This window comes from Anabrus simplex, chromosome 2 (assembly GCF_040414725.1).
Source record: "Anabrus simplex isolate iqAnaSimp1 chromosome 2, ASM4041472v1, whole genome shotgun sequence".
In the NCBI taxonomy this organism is placed as follows: Eukaryota; Metazoa; Arthropoda; class Insecta; order Orthoptera; family Tettigoniidae; genus Anabrus; species Anabrus simplex.
In genome coordinates, this window is record NC_090266.1 from 990,225,767 (window position 1) to 990,244,149 (window position 18,383).

Below are 18,383 nucleotides of genomic sequence, written 5' to 3' on the forward strand. Positions count from 1 at the left end.
TGAATAGGAAACCTTCATTCTGAGAGAGATGTCCACAACTTCAGCATGAAGAAGAAATACATCATCAAGGGGAAATTTCCTGATAATGTAACTGCAAGCTGAATTATAAAACATCTCTTCATCACAGTCATTATCTTTCAAGTATGCCCTAGCTTTTGCTCCAATTATGAAGTCCTCATTGGCTTTCTGGTATTTCCTCCTCTATAATAAAACACTCAAAAGGGAGGTAGATTCTGACTGAATAGAACATGGCTAACAAATCTGACCAATAGGTCAGTTAAAAGAACAGTAAGGTTCCTCCTAAGAAGATGTATGGCTGGAGCATCTTGTTGCAGAAATATATTCACTGAGTTAAAAACAGGAAGTGTACTCTGAAGAAAGTAGCAAAACAGTTTTGTGTGTGGGTCTTGTATGAAAGATTTCACAGTTTCAAACTGCTTGATGGTCTCATTTTTATGGTGGGTCTCACTACAAAACATGAGTATCAAAGCTTCCACTGTCAATCAATCACTCAGTCAATCACTACTGATCTGCATTTAGGGCAGTTGCCCAGGTGGTAGATTCCCTATCTGTTGTTTTCCTAGCCTTGTCTTAAATGATCGCAAAGAAATTGGAAAATTATTGAACATTTCCCTTGGTAAGTTATTCCAATCCCTAACTTCCTTCCTATAAATGAATATTTGCCCCAATTTGTCTTCTTGAATTCCAACTTTATCCTCATATTGTGATCTTTCCTACTTTTATAAACGCCAACCAAACTTATTCGTCTACTAATGTCATTCCACGCCATCTCTCCACTGACAGCTCGGAACATACCACAATAACTTAATAACTGACAAAATTTTTAACTTCCACTTTTAATTTAGTTGTATTGTTGATGATTGTGTTTAGGCTGAAGATGCCCTCAGTTGAGGGCGAAACATGTCCCATGTAACTAAGAATCTATTTATGTAACCCTATAAGTGAAAATATAAGTACTGAATAGGTGGAACAAATTAAAACACCTTTATTATTGTTGAACTGTAAAATTTTCAATACGGACCTAAAATGAGGTTTATAACATGTAACATACCACTTAGTCGAGCAGCTCTTCTTCTTTCTCTCAAATCTTCCCAACTCAAACTTTGCAACATTTTTGTAACGCTACTCTTTTGTCGGAAATCACCCAGAACAAATCGAGCTGCTTTTCTTTGGATTTTTTCCATTTCTTGAATCAAGTAATCCTGGTGAGGGGTCCCATACACTGGAACCATACTCTAGTTGGGGTCTTACCAGAGACTTATATGCCCTCTCCTTTACATCCATACTACAACCCCTAAATACCCTCATAACCATGTGCAGAGATCTGTACCCTTTGTTAACAATCATATTTATGTGATTACCCCAATGAAGGTCTTTTCTTATATTAACACCTAGGTACTTACATTGATCCCCAAAACGAACTTTCACCCCATCAATGCAGTAATTAAAACTGAGAGGACTTTTCCTATTTGTGAAACTCACACCCGACTTTTAACCCCGTTTATCATCATACCATTGCCCACCGTCCATCTCACAACACTATCGAGGTCACCCTGCAGCCGCTTACAATCTTGTAAATTATTTATTACTCTGTAAAGAATAACATCAACTGCAAACAGCCTTATCTCTGATTCCACTTCTTTACACATATCATTGACATATATAAGAAAACATAATATTACTGCCTTGAGGAATTCCCCTCTTAATTATTACAGGGTCAGATAAAGCTTCGCCTACTCTAATTCTCTGAGTTCCATTTTCTAGAAATATAGCCACCCATTCAGTCACTCATTTTTCTAGTCCAATTGCACTCATTTTTGCCAGTAGTCTTCCATGATCTACCCTATCAAATGCCTTAGATAGGTCAATCGCAATACAGTCCATTTGGCCTCCTGAATCCAGGATATCTGCTATATCTTGCTGAAATCCTACAAGCTGAGCTTCAGTCGAATAACCTTCACTAAACCCAAACTGCTTTCTGTCAAACCAGTTATTGATTTAGCAAACATGTCTAATATAATCAGAAAGAATGCTTTCCCAAAGCTTACATACAATTCATGTCAAACTGACTGGCCTGTATTTTTCAGCTTTATGTCTATCACCCTTTCCTTTATACACAGGGGCTACTATAGAAACTCTCCATTCATTTGGTATAGCTCCTTTAACCAAACAATAATCATATAAGTATTTCAGATATGGTACTATATCCCAACCCATTGCCTTTAGTATATCCCCAGAAATCTTATTAATTCCAGCTGCTTTTCTAGTTTTCAACTTTTGTATCTTACTGTAAATGTTATTGTTATCATAGGTAAATTTTAATACTTCTTTAGTATTACTCACATCCCCTATCTGAACATTATCCTTGTAACCAACAATCTTTACATACCGCTGACTGAATACTTCTGCCTTTTGAAGATCCTCGCATACACACTCCCCTTGTTCATTAATGATTCCTGGAATGTCCTTCTTTGAACCTGTTTCTGCCTTAAAGTACCTATACATTCCCTTCCATTTTTCACTAAAATTTGTATGACCACCAATTATGCTTGCCATCATATTATCCTTAGCTGACTTCTTTGCTAGATTCAATTTCCTAGTAAGTTCCATAAATTTCTCCTTACTTCCATAACCATTTCTAACTCTATTTCTTTCCAGTCTGCACCTCCTTCTTAGTCCCTTTACTTCTCTGTTATAATATAGTGGATCCTTACCATTCCTTACTACCTTTAAAGGAACAAATCTATTTTCACATTCCTCAACAATTGCTTTAAACCCATCCCAGAGCCTGTTTACATTTTTATTTACCATTTTCCAGCGATCATAGTTACTTTTTAAAAACTCCCTCATGCCTGTTATCAGCCATATGGTACTGCCTAATAGTCCTAATTTTAATACCTTCCTTTCTTTCACATTTATTTTTAACTACGACAAAAACAGCTTTGTGATCACTAATACCATCTATTACTTCGGTTTCTCTATAGAGCTCATCTGGTTTTATCAGCACCACATCCAAAATATTCTTCCCTCTAGCTGGTTCCATCACTTTCTGAATCAGGTGCCCTTCCCATATTAACTTATTTGCCAATTGTTAGTCATGCTTCCTGTTGTTCGCATTACCTTCCCAACTGACATTTGGTAAATTGAGATCACCTGCTACTATCACATTCCTTTCCATATCATTTCCAACAAAGCTGATTATCTTATCAAATAATTCTGAATCAGCATCAGCGCTACCCTTTCCCGGTTTGTACACTCCAAAGACATCAAGTTGCCTATTATCTTTAGAGAAGAGCCTTACACCCAGAATTTCATGTTTTTCATCCTTAACTTTTTCGTACCTTACAAATTCTTCTTTCACCAGAATGACTACTCCCCCCTCCTACCATTCCTATCCTATCTCTACGATACACACTCCAGTTCCATGAGAATATCTCTGCATCCATTATATCATATCTCAACCATGATTCAACTCCTATTACAATATCTGGTAAGTATATATCTATTAAATTACTTAATTTGATTCCTTTGTTTACAATGCTTCTACAGTTGAGCACTAACATTTTTATGATATCCTACTTGATTTCCAGTTCCCTGTTCGCTTAACACCGCTCCCTAGGCCACCCCGTTTCCCTGAACATACCTGCCTATAACCCTTCTAAACAAGTTTCCTAACTTATATGTACCACTGTGGTTTAAGTGAAGGCCATCTGGGTGCAGATCCTTGTCTCCTACCCACCCATTAGGATCTAGAAATCTCACTCCCAGTTTCCCACATACCCACTCCATAGTCTCATTTAAATCCCCAATCACCTTCCAGTCAGTATCCCTCCTACACAGTATTCCACTGATAACAATCTCCGCTTCCTTAAACTTCATCTGTGCTGCATTTACCAGATCCCACACATCCCTAACTATGTTGGTACTTATACCTGCTTGCCTTACGTTGTTAGTACCAACATGAAACACTACCACCTTCTCCTTTCCTTCTTCCTTCTCTTCTACTTTCCTCAACATCTGCCTCAACCTAATTCCTGGATAACATTCTACCCTGGTTCCCTTTCCTCCACACACTTTCCCCACATGTCTAACGATGGAATCCCCCATGACCAGAGCCTCAACCCTACCCACCTCATTTGATCCCCTCCCCTCCTGGTCAGCCCTATCTTCTCTCACTGCTGCAGAAGCTACTTCCTCCTCCCTTTTCTCCCTCTCATGACCCTGTTCCACCTGTCTTTTCCTTTCCACTACACTACATTTCCATTTCCTACCTTTTCCCTTCCTCCTACTTCTGCACATCTCAGCAACAGTTCCCTGTTCCTCATCTTCCCTCGGTTGTTCTACCTGCAGTGACTCGTACTGATTTCTAACGAACACCTGTCCTGAATTCTGATCCTGAACAGAGCCCTTAGCCTTGAACTCCTTCCCCTTAAAACATCAGACCACCTGTCTTCTACAATTCCCCCATTTCCTTCTCATCCCTTCTTTACACCTACTGTATCCTATACATTATTTGAGGGAGGCCTACTTTCCTTCCTGTCCTCTGAGAGAATCCTAATTATCTCCCTCAAACTCTCCAACTCCTCCCTCATACTCCTTAATGCCTGGCCACACCCACAGTTTTTACAGTTGCACTGCTTAGCCATTATTTACAGAATAATGGGAAGAAAAGGAAAAATAAAATAACTTATTCTGTGCAAATAAAAATGAAAGGAAAGAAATATTGCCTATAAAAATGAAGGGAAAGAAATATTGTCTAGGATAGTTCACAATATCACACAACAACAAGGTAATTAATATAAGCTACTACTACACTACAATACTACCGGTACTTAGTTGTACGAATTTTGATCTACAACACCCTAACAGAATGAAAATTGCTGTTAATTACTGAAAACCGAAAGTAATACACAAGAATTCGGTCTACACAATTCTAAACTGCAGTTAAGTCTGCCCTAATTACTGCAACAGAATTCTAGTAAGAGAGTTAATAGAGATACCACAGATACTATAGATACTACAGATACTATACTACACAAATATTTCACAGTAATAGAATAAACACACTAATTTATAATAAAATACCAACTATAATACACTACAATGATTTTCAACTACGTTCAGACGTAACCTAATTATAGTACAACAGGTTATTACTAAGCACAATCTGAAGTGGAAATTACAATTAAAGTTTGAAATTCGTAAGACTACTCAAAATTATAGAATAAGCACTCTAAATCCTAATAAGTCACTACAATACACTACAACAGTTTTTAAACTACGTTCAGACATATCCTAATTCAATAGGTTATTAATAAGCACAAATAGAAATGAAAATTGCAATTAGGCCTAAAGTTTGAAATTCGCAAGAACTATCATACTCAAGGATTACCAACAAAGTTAAACGCGTAGACAGAAGATTATTTCTTTAGGGTATAAATTTATCCTATTTTATCCTTTATCCTGCTCAAGAACTCTATCAACAGACTGAAGAAGTGAGAGTCAACGGGTACTAACATATTTCAAAATTTTGGGACCCTCTGTGCCACAAACAGCCTGATAAATTTTCAATGTGTTTTGCCTTTTAGAACTGAACCAAAAAGTTCTCTACATTGACCGGTAATTGGGCTGCTGCTTTTTGTGCACAGATGTGTATGAGATGACATGAACAACCTGGGACATAAACAGAAGAATGCCTGTCCTTCACAAATTTGGCAACACCTTTATTTGCCCCTATCATTGTGTATGCATTGTCAGATGAAAGAAATGCAATTTTCCCATGGAATGGCTAAAGAAGACAATTCACTATTAATAACAGAGAAAATTCCTTCACCTGTATTGTCGGTACTCCCTAACAATGACAATAGAAGAGTTGATATTTGGCCTCTCTGAGCATTAAAGAAAGAGAGAACTATAGGATAAAGTTTAACTGCATTTGAATCCATACTACCATCAGTAGCCAAAGAAAAAGGCGTTATTTTCAAAAGTTCACTTATTTCCTTTTTGCCTCAGATGCTGTGTATTGAACTAAAGCAGAGGTTTTAGTTCATGCACAACCATATTTCTGAGATATTTTAGAATCAGGGAACATTGATCTAAACAAATTTCCAGCGTGATCTGAAACTGATATCAGAATATTATGCTCCAAAAGAAATGATGTGAACAGCAATTCGGCATTCGTCACCGCAGTTTCATTACCCTTTGCGAAGAACAATGAAACAGAATGGTTTCATAATTTTGATTCACCGTATGTGTGATGTTTCTTGGATTCTATGTGTCGTCTGCAATCATCACGTCCACCGTGAGCCACAGAAAATCACACGAACACACACTGCAGAACACATGGTTTTTACTAACACGAGAAGCAAGTAGGCATTGCCAGTCCTTTGTGTAACCGTTTTGATATTTCTGTAACACTGCTGTCTTCTTAGAAGAAGATGTAATTTGACAATTGCTCTGCTTCATTTTGCAAAACCAATCACTTCTTTTTTGAATCAACGACTAGGATAATTAGAACTGAAATTTGCTAAATATACCACTCGTTCTACGCACACAACAGACAGAGAACCGAATGCGCGCACTTGAGAACCAAAGAGAATTGCAGCAGAGCAAGAAGTAGCGAGTAGCAAGGAGTAGAGCCTACCTCACGGCCAACTTGATACGTAATTCTAGCTAAGAGAGCAGCGTATATCTATGTAGCAGGCCGTGATTTCACAACCCTCACGGGAAACAAAAGGAAGTGATGACCAAATATGTTTAGTTGCCAACTTACTAACATTGAAATGAGGAGGGTTGACCAGTAATGCTCTAAGGGATCGAACATTTTTTACTTCTTTCCTTTTTTTTTTTTTTTTTTTTTTTTTGTAGAAATTAATTTTTATCGTGACAAAGTTGCTTTTCCGTAATAATTTCCTCTTCGACCATAATGCCATAATCACGATGTGAAATCTGTAATCATTACGGACAATCCATAATAGTTGGCGCCTCTGCTGATAGAATGCATCGTGGATAACCGTAGGTGCTGATCACCTCATCCTGTAGAAGACTGGTGATGCGTCCCGTCATGGCTTCTGGCATCGGAAAGGCTTCAATAAATCTTGCGAAGAGGTCAGTGATTATTAGGAGTCCTGTTTTACCCCTTGGTGTTCTAGGGTAAGGACCCATCAAGTCCAGGGCTATGACCTCCCAAGGGTGTTGTGGCCATCTTCCTCGCTGACTGGCACCTGCCTTCCTGTTGCTCGCCTTGGTGCAGGCACAGATGTAGCACCTTTTTACACAGTCAAGAATGTCCTTCTGCATGTTGACCCAGAAGAATCTTCATTGGATAGACTGATATGTCTCTTCACCTCCTGAATGTCCATCTTTAGTGCTGTTGTGGAACTTCTCGAGGATGTCCATAGTGTGCTGACTAGGGTTCACCACCACTGCAGGTGTGTCGGAGAGGTGAGATCTGTACATTAGGAGTCCTCTGTCAACCTGGGTTCTTGTAGCACATCTTGAATTCTCTTGGGACAAGTCGACTATCGGTGTTCTGTCTCTTAATCCACTGTGTCACGGCCGTACAGGGCTTGTCTTGTTCTTGTCATTGCTTGATTGCTCCCAGATCAAGTTCCTTCCTGATGATTGTAAGAACGGATTCACTGGGTTCTCTCTGGTGTTTTTGTGGAAACTCCCTCTCGACAATGGTGCTCCTAGCTTCAGGTTCCATCGCCGGGTGCCTAGATAAACTGCCTGCTCCTATGTTCGTCGATCCTGGGATGTGACTAACATCAAAATCAAATTCTGTGTTTAACAGAGCCCATCGCATCAGTTTAGATTTTGAGCCAGAGGCCGAGTTCAACCATTTGAGAGCTGGGTTATCGGTGTACAGCTGGAACTTCCTTCCCTCCAAGTAGCATCTGAATTTGCCCATGGCCCACACTACGGCTAATGCTTCCTTCTCAGCAATGCAGTAGTGTTGTTCAGTGGGAGATAGCTTTCTGCTGTGGAATACTCGATGATGTCCCTTCCGCCGTCACCCCTCTCCTGCAATAACACTGCACCTAATCCAGAGTCGCTGGGGTCCGTCTGCAGGCACATCTTCTGTTGAGGGTTGGGGTGGGGTGGGCTGGACTGGGAGCATTGCATATTGCAGCCTTAATGCCTTGGAATGCTGCCTCTTCCTTGCTGGTCCATCGGAACGGGCGGATGTTATGGAGTAGATCATGAGTGGTATTGCCTTCTCTTCAAAGTGTGGCAGGAAGCTCCTATACCACCCACACGAGCCAAGGAACTGACGTACTTGACGCTTGGTCTGCGGACGTTCAGCTTCTTCGATAGCCCTATCTTCTCCGATTGCTTTTTAAACCTTCATATGTTAGGACATGGCCAAGATATTCTATGCGGGACTGGCAAAGTGGCACTTCTCCAGTTGGCAGATCAGTCCATGAATTTTCAGTCTTTCCAGCGCTTTCTTCAGATGTACAAGGTGTTCTTGAAAATTCTTGCTGTGGATTAAGATGTCGTCGAGATACAGTTGGCAGAAATCTCCAACATAACCTGACAATACCTTATCCATCAGTCCCATGAAGATTGCAGGAGCATTCTTCAGTCCAAAAGGCATTACTGAAAACTGGTACAATCCTCTTGGTGTCATGAAGGCGGTCAGTGGCCTAGAACTTTCCTCGACCTCCACTTGCTAGTATCCGGAGTTGAGATCCAGTGTGCTGAAAATCCTACATCCACTTACTTGTTTCAGCGAGTCTTTCAGGTCAGGCATGGGGTAGGCGTTATTAACTGCCTTCTCGTTCAACTTGCGGAAGTCCACACACAGTCAATACTCACCTATTCTTCTTCTTCTTCTTCTTCTTCTTCTGTGGGACGATAGACGAAACCCAACAGGATGTAGAGGGTTCGATGAGACCTTGCCCTTCCATCTCTTGAATCTTCTGAATGACGAAGTTGCACTTATCAGAGTTGATTATTATGAGCGTTGCTTGATAGGTGAGGAGGTGTTGCATTCAATGGTGTGCGTTACAGTGGTAGTCCGTCCTATTTTATTGGTGATGACTTTTGGAAAGTCCTTGCAACAGTCCCATTTACAAATGGGTGGCTTGCTTGGCTGTCAAGTATGGCTGAAAAATTCTCGTTGCCTATCCTCAAGATGATAGCCGGGAGAGGTTGGCCGTTCTGCTCACAATCTGACCAATCCCTTTCCTACTTGTCCAGGGCTGCTTGTCTGTCAGGTCTTGAAGCGCATTCCTGTTCCTGGTCCCATACCCCCCCCTCAATCCAGAGTGGGCCGGACCTAGATTTTCCGATGCCAAAGTTGGGCATTTGTTCTTCAGGGGTCCCATTCTTCCACACTGGTAGCATTTCCTAACCGAGCTGGTCTCTACCGTGGCTTTACTCTTGTGTTTTCCTTACAACCGAGCGATGATTCTACATAGACATCAAAGGATTTCAGTTGCGATACCTTCATTTGGGGTCTAATCATGTTGTGGAGTAGCTCTACGATGTCTGGTAGGCTCTCATTCTCGTTTCCTTCAGGATGCAGTCGCTTTAAGAGCTGGTACTTCTGGAGGAAGAATGCGCTAGTTCTCATGCTGGTGCGTTGTGCATCAGTCAGTAGGTTCCTTTTCACAGAGCTCCTCACCCCTTTGGAATTAAACCTAGCAAGGAATTACCTCTTGAAGTCAGTCCAATTTAAGTTCAAGGCCTTCAAGTTATTCCACCAAGTAGCGGCTTGCCCCTTTAACCACAGTGTGATGAGTTCAACGAAGATGTCCTCCGGTAGATTAGTCCTTCCTAGTACACTGACCAATCCCTCGATGAAGCTAGTCGGGTTCTCTCCCAGTCTCCCGTGGAATTCTGGAAGGCTCTCTTTAATCATCTTCCGGTCTAGGTGTCTTGTATTGCCGGTTAGGTTTGAGGGGGTTGAAGGTGTGGTGATAGGTCGTATTCAATTTAATCTATCTTCCACAGCATGAAGTAAGGTCCTTATCATATTCTGAACATCCCCTTTGATGGTTGAAATCTGGTTTTCTAATGTTCCTTCAATGGCAGAAAATTGGCTCCCAAAATTTCCCTCAACAGCAGATGTACGGCTTCCAAAATTTCCCTTAACGGTAGAAATTCTCCCCTCAACGCGTTGTTTGATGCCGGAAACCTGGATTCCCACATCCTCCTTGAGGATCGAGATGTCCCCTTCCAGTTGACTTAACCTACTATCAATCTGCTCAACCTGCCCCAGTTTTGACCTGATATTCGATATCTGCTCCGTTGATTGATTGGTGCCGTCGCTAATTTGCAAATTGATCTGCGAAATTTTATAATCTACAGCTGAAATGGTTGATTCTAGGCATTGTTCTACTTTGTAAACCTGCGTGTACACTTGAGATATTTGTCTGATTAAAACTGTATTAGCTTGAGAAATCTTGTCATCTACCTTCGAAATATGTTTGGAAAACTGTTCTGTTAAGGTGGAATTAACATCTGAAATTTGTTCATTTACTTTGGAAATGTTGTTGGAAATCTGTTCTTTTAAGGCGGAATTAACTTGCAAAATTTTGCCCGAAATTTTTTTTTTTAACCTTCGAAATGTTGGAAATCTGTTCCGTTAAGGTGGAATTACCTTCGTAGATCTTACTATTGAGTGTCTGTATCATGCTCATTATGTTGGAACTCAATGTGATAATATTTACCTCATCTTCTGATGACGAGTCCAGTTGTTTGTCCACCTTGATAAAAAAGCCTTTTGGGTTCTTCACACCGTTTTTGATGAGATCTCCTTGTAGCTGTGTCTTCAATGTTCTCTTACTGCCGTTCGTGGGATGATTTTGTTTTGCGAATTCGTCCTGAAGTTGTTTTACAGACATATTTTCCAGTATCACTTCAATTTTCTTCTGATTTCCACTTACAGTCTTATTCACTACCGAAAATTATTCTTAAGTCCTGTACACACGGTTGCCACTTACCGTATTCACAAAGACGGACACACGAGATGCTGTCAATTGTGTACACTGTTTTATTTACAAATTATATACACATTATACACACACATAAATGAACCATCATCTTGAACATGACTGCCACATTAGCATGTCGACCATGTACCAACACAACAAAATCACAACATGAGTTCACATACTTGACTCAACTAGCGACTTTCACTACCGTAACTCAACTCCACTCAAGACGCTCCTTTATATACCTTGCCTCGCCAGGCTTCTAGAAAAGTATGACACAACATGTTTCCTCGTATCTTCTGGAGTCTCCAATAAGCTATGTACCAATGGATAGAACATTCTGTAAAACTGGAGTGACAAGGGTGCGTTGTTCTAGAATATTACCCTGTATTGCACAACATTGCACTGGATTTATACATCATATTTATAGGTAATAATTTATATACTATTAATTATGTATTCTTACATTAAATAAAGTATTAATATACATACATTAGAAGTATCGTGACATAACATCACATGTTTTGTTACACAAGTCAGATCATACAACACACAAATAATAAATGATATGGCCATGATTTATACCAAATGAAGTCCATTCATAACTATGTAGATGATGATGACGATAATAATAATAATAATAATAATAATAATAATAATAATAATAATAATAATAATAATAATAATAATAATAATAATAATAATAATAATAATGCGGTGTGATGAGTTGAACGAATATGTCAGTTTTGACCTGATGTCTGATAAATGCCGTGTCAATTGGTTGGTGATGTCGCTAATTGGGGAATTGATCTGCGAAATTTTATCATCTACGGTTGAAATTTTTGATTCTAGGCACTGTTCTACTTTGTAAACCTGCGTGTACACTTGAGATATTTGTCCGGTTAGAACTGTATTAGCTTGAAAAATCTTGTCATCTACCTTCATAATTTGTTCAGAAATCTGTTCTGTTAAGGTGAAATTTACTTGTAAAATTTTGTCTGAAATTTTGTCATTCACTTTCGAAATGTAGTCAGAAATCTATTCCGTTAAGGCAGAATTAACTTGTGAAATCTGTTCTGTTAAGGTGTAATTACCTTTGGAGATCTTGCTATTGAGTGTCTGTATCATGCTTATTGTGTTGGTACACACTGTGGTCATATTTACCTCATCTTCTGATGATGAGTCCGGTTGTTCGTCCACCTCGATGAAAAACCTTTTGGGATCTTCATCGTTTTTTAATGAGGTCTTCTCGTAGCCGTGTTTTCAATGATCTCTTACTGCCATTCGTCGGAAGATTTTGTTTAGCGAGTTCATCTTGAAGTTGTTTTACAGACATATTTTCCAGTATCACTTTCATTTTATTCTGATTTTCACTTACACTCTTATTTACTACCAAAAACTATGCTCTGTCATGGTCGCCACAAAGATGCACACATGAGATGCTGTCAATTGTGTATACTGTTTTATTTACACATTAATAGTTGCACATAAAATGAACCACCATCCTGAACTCAATCGACTGCCACCTTAGCATGTCAACCAACAACGGAACACTTGACAAGATCACATGAGTACACATACTTAACTCAACTAACGACTCTCACTAACAACTCGACTCAACAACCCAAGGCTGTCCTTTATATACCTTGCATGGCCAGTTTTCCAGAAAAGTATGACACAACATGCTTTCTCGTATCTTCTCGAGTCTCCAATACCTATATACAAATGAACAGAACATTCTGTAAAACTCGAGTGACATCAGGACAAAGGTGTGTTTTTCTAGACTCTTACCCTGTGTTGCACAACATTACATTGGATTTATACATCATATTTACAGGTAATAATAAATTATATACTATTAATTACATGTTCTTACATTAAATAAAGCCGTATTAATAAACATACAGCAGAAGTATCGTGACATAGCCTAACATGTTCTGTTACACAAGACAGATCATACAACACACAGATAATAAATGATACAACCAAGATTTATACCAAACAAAGTCTGTACTCACAGCCTGTCATACATAAGTACGTAGATAATAATAATAATAATAATAATAACAACAATAGACATAAACAACTTCATAATTTGAAATACCAGTGTATATAGCCACACCTTACAAGTTATAATAACACCGCCACCACCACCACCACCACCACCACCACCACCACCACCACCACCACCACCACCACCTGCTAATCGAGCTTGATATTTTTACTATTTACCCCTGGGTTTAGAGAATTGTTTTTAAGTTATACTAGTTCATTACACACTTACATCAAAAGTTGTCAATAATGTTGGTTTCTTCAAGGTCATCGATATATATTTTCGCCAAGATCTCTGAGGCCAGTGCACCCACAGAAAGACCATTCTGTTGATAGATATCATTGATGAAAGAAAAAAAATTGTAGTTTGGTACAAATTTCAATATGGCCAGGAATTCGTTCATTTCTTGCTTACTTAGATGACTGTGTATAAACTTTTTGTTGTTAGATTAATAGTTTAATTAATGGATATGCAATAATACATACTGGTGATGTCAAACGAGTGTAGAATGTTAGAATGTTTAAGACTCGTTGGTGAAATTAGAATTCAATGGAGTTTTTAATGGTTGTATTTTCAGACAATTGTTAATATTTGCTCAAAAATGTGGGAATAAATCATGACAGTTTATACATAGGGCTGCTTCTAAAATTAATAATTGGTCTTACGGATCTCGGGTGAAGTCCTTGCTGTAGGTAACCTTGGGTTCATGGTGACTAATCTAGAACTTCTGTGTTTGTTTAAAGGAAATGTGGAATTAAAAAAAAGTTGTTTTGTGTTTTTCTAGATTTTGATGGCATAATCTTTTGAAATTTTGGAAAACTTCTTAACTGCACAAAATGATTCTGTTTCATTAATGTAATTTTTTTGTTAGTACGACCATACTTCCTTTGTCAGTTTTTTTTATAATGAGGTTGTTTTCTTTAACCTTTTGTTTCAGATTAAGCGGCTGTGTTTTAGTTCTTTGGGTAAGTCAATATCCTTTATGAAGGGATTTTCAATGAAAATTGTAAACAAATTTAACTTTTCATTACAATTAAAGACAACATCTGCTCTCTTGTCTCTCCCACTCCTAGTACTGCCTTTCCCTCATCATTTCCTCCACATAACTGTAGCACACTGTAGCGCTCCATTACTCACAACCTACAGTCAGTGCTGTGCCAAGCTTTCACAGAGCAACTTCCACTCTGCCAAGCCAGGAAGTGAGTAAAGCAATACTGTACCATTTTTTCCTCATCCTCCAGCCAATATCTCTCTAGAGAACTGATGATGATGATGCTTGTTGTTTAAAGGGACCTAACATCTAGGTCATTGGTCCCTAATGGTATGAAATGAGAAGAAATGTAATGACAATTTAAAAGACCAAAATCATCCACTGACCACTATTAAAAACATGATGAAGAAGAACAAATGGATGGATATGAACTTAAAAGAATAAGTGGATCCGATCCGTAATGCCCCACATTCCCGGAACTAGCATTAAACAATAATATTACTGACCAAGGGCTGCTTCTACAGCACAATCCTGAATCAATTTGTCATGCTGCGGTACTAATCAAAAGTAGCGTAGACTTGCGGTATTCCACACATTATGGTACTACTCAAAGGTAATGTAACACGCAAAATACGATACTGATGAATCGTGTATTCATGATTGGCAGAAGAAGAAGAAGAAGAAGGAAAAACTTCTAAAAAGTAACGGCGATCGCAGAGCGTTCCGCAGGCGGAGTGCAGCGTTTCCGGAAATTGAAACACAGACCTATGGTGTTTCTCACATTGTGGCGCCATTTACAGGCAACACAAACCTATGGTGTTCCTCACATAGGTGTACTAATCACAGGGACTTATACTATCCTGTGGTGTTCCTCACATAGTGGGTACTAATCATAGGCAAGGCAGACCTATGGTGTCACTCATATAGTGGTACTAATCATACATACTGCAAAACTCAACCTGATTTACACACTGTCACTACTAATCACAAACCTATTGTGTACCTAACATAGTGGTACTACACGCAAGTAAAAGCGACCCATGATGTTCCCCGCATGATGGTACTAATTACTATTAGTGTCATGGTTCTAATTCAATCATCCCTTGGTCGTCCCTTTTAGTCGCCTCGTACGACAGACAGGGGATACCATGGGTGTATTCTTCGCCTCCGTCCACCACCCACAGGGGGTTGTGTGTTTGGTCCGCGAGAGCTATTTATTTTGCTCAAGTCTGCCGGCAAGCCGGTTAGGACCCCCCTATCCGCCACCTGGACATGCCACATGGGAGTATCACCTCTCCCCCTGCTACACCAGCGTAGTAGGTTCGTGATCTCTACAGAACTTTCATTTCCTTTTTTTCTTTCTTATATTTTAGATACAAATTCTTACACACAAGACTACATTCTCCGTGCAAAAAATAACATCTTTCAAGTTCTGCATCAAACTACGTCCACCTCAATGAAGAGCATAAATAACTTTCTATCTAATAGAATGTCATAGTCAAGTTTTAATCAACATACTTAATGAACAGTAGCACAGCACACTGAAGATCTTTTCATAATGCTTGTGGATTCAAGATACTTTTAACAATGTTTTATAATTCCTTGTCACTTGACAACATCATGCATACATAATATCATCATTCAGTGGATTCATTAGTTACTCTACTCGATCATGTATTCTTTTAATGATATCACAGTGTTAATTTTAACAAAGATTAAATATTTTCAGCATGTACATGCAAGGTATGTATGAATTTTATAATCATAAGGTATGCCTTGACAAAATGTGTAATTTAATGGTTGATTAGGGCTTAACACAGCCGAAACATGTAGCATTGACATTGTATAAAATAATCTAAGGGGATTGTTAAATAATAAGTATTGACAAGCTTAGAAGTAAATACTATTTTTCTAATTAACTGGTTTTGTTTAATATACTATTTCTTTGAACAGAGTTAGTCTGAATATATCTCTATATATCTTTCAAAATTGGCCTCAAAAATGGTTCCTTGAAATCATGTGGCCTTGCTGCTTACAGCATAGATGCCACTGATATTCACTGTGGCTCCTGTCAAGTGTTGCTTCAAATGCAAGAGGGTTCACTGTCATTTCATGCTTGTTGTCAACATTGAAATATTCTTTGCATTCAACTTGCATGTTTTCCAATGTTTACAGGCACAAGCAAGGTGCTTAACCATTTCTGGGATAACATGTATAGTACAACTATAATTTATCATTCCAGGCATATACCGAACCAAGATCTTGGGAACAGAAAACTGGTGACTAACCAACTGTGCTACCGATGCTGGATTTAACAGTTTCCTTCTACATATATTTCATCTACGTAGAATTAGCCATTCAGAATTTGCACTACACAATTAAAGCATTTCCATTTATTTTATGCAAGTATAAGGCATGTAATTTATAGTTATAGCTTTATAGTTAGTCTGTCACCTAAAACCAATACCAACCAGAGCATTCGATTTGTATCTGTCATTCTGAACCAATCTTCCAGGAGCAGTCAGTATATTAATGATGGATGATGCAATGTTTCTAACCTCCTCTTGACAGGTCAGAGAAACAGGAAATGCTGTTGCTTTATTATGATCACACTCCATGGTGAAGAGCAACCACCTAAAAAATGAAAGTAGCTCATATTACAAAACAAGAGAGAGATTAATTTATTTTAATTTTACACCTTTGAGGTGTGTGTAAATTCATGTAAGACGGATTTTCAGGTACCAGGTAATTAATCCGAGGATGGTTGCCCAGTTGTACTTCCTCCAGAAACATTAATCACCACCACCACCACCACCACCACCACCACCACCAGTTAAGCAATCATTAATATCTAATTTTCCTCAAAATGTCTCTTTGTACACAAAAAGGGAATATAATAATAACATAATTTTTTTTCAATTGCTTTACATCACACTGACACAGATAGGTCTTATGGTGATAGTAGGATAGGAAAGAGCTAGGAGTGGGAAGGAATCAACTGTGGCCTATATTAACACGTTGGCTGCCAGGGCAGTACATTGTACCGCTGAGCGAGTGTCTCATGAGGCCACGGAGGTACAAAGTACTGCTGACAGGTGTTGATATACAACTTTCCCTGCCGGGCCGGCGGACCGCTGAGCTGTTGAATTCGCTATGCTAGCATACCGCTATGGCCTCGGAGCAAATCCTGGCGTGCTTGGTTTCCAAAATATAGTATTTATTTTTTATTAATCCAACCTCCTTTTATTGGCAATATGTGAGTATTTGTCCAATCAGTTTAACCATGCGCTTACGTATGCCAGGTTAGCTAACTCGCAAGCTCAAGATTTTGGAGAGAGTGGGTTTGAATCCTACTGTCAGGAAATCAGGTTATGGTTTTCTGTGATTTCTCATTTTCACCCCAAGCTTATGCTTACCTAATCAATAGGCCAAACTGATTCCTTCCAAATTGTTGCACTCATACCTGAGCTGATTTCTATGCTTATCGCAATAAATATTGCATAAACATGAGCGTATTTGATTTTCTAAATTGACAAAATTCATTCAAAACATAGCAACATTTTACATTACCATTGAGCATTTGGTAAGGAGTAAATAGGAAATAAATATATTTCAAATTTAATTTGGTAAAGAGTTTTTTGTGTTGCAAAACGCAATAGATCAGTTCGACATGGACACTACTTACCAGAATTCTCACACTATCTCCCAAGTTCGAGAAGAAAACGGTTTCACTTTTATAACTAACCTCTCCGTTCACTGGTAAAATAACTCAGAAATATCCCGCATGTATTTCACACACACCCTACTGTAAAACAATGAGTGCCTTGCGATTGTAGTCCTAAGCGCTAGTAAACAAATCGTGGCACACACTGTTATGTACAATGTGTACTATCAAGCAATGCAAGCTTCTAGTACCGCTCTGGCAGTCTAGGCAAAACCATACCGTGAAATTTTCTGTGGGGCCACGGCGGTACCTCGGGGTGCTGGGAATTTTTAATAATAATGTTATTTGTTTTACGTCCCACTAACTACTCTTTTACGGTTTTCGGAGATGCTGAGGTGCCGGAATTTAGTCCCGCAGGAGCTCTTTTACGTGCCAGTAAATCTACCGACACAAGGCTGACGTATTTGAGCACCTTCAAATATCACTGGACTGAGCAAGGATCGAACCTGCCAAGTTGGGGTCAGAAGGCCAGTGCCTTAACCGTCTGAGCCACTCAGCCCGGCGGGGAATTTTTATTGTATTTCGTATGTACATTGAACACTTTAAGTGAAATATCACTTCGAATTTTGCTTTACTGCTTATTTACTACATGCATAGAAGAAAAAATGCTTTGGCCACCGGGATATTTCTTGCTATGTGTCCTGGCAG

The 18,383-nt window shown here is 39.0% G+C and overlaps 1 protein-coding gene across 5 annotated transcripts in view; it reads right to left on the reverse strand.

Moving 5' to 3' along the window:
• Positions 1-18,383, reverse strand: part of LOC136863235 (uncharacterized) — a 150,668-nt gene that overhangs the window by 43,011 nt on the left and 89,274 nt on the right. For 4 of the 5 annotated variants that reach the window (XM_067139614.2, XM_067139615.2, XM_067139613.2 and 1 more), the window contains exon 2: positions 16,483-16,645. In XM_067139614.2, coding sequence (XP_066995715.2) covers positions 16,483-16,645 — 163 coding nt within the window. Of the gene's footprint in view, positions 1-13,251; positions 13,319-16,482; positions 16,646-18,383 lie in introns of those variants that run through there. The other variant, XM_067139616.2, reaches the window with a different exon arrangement.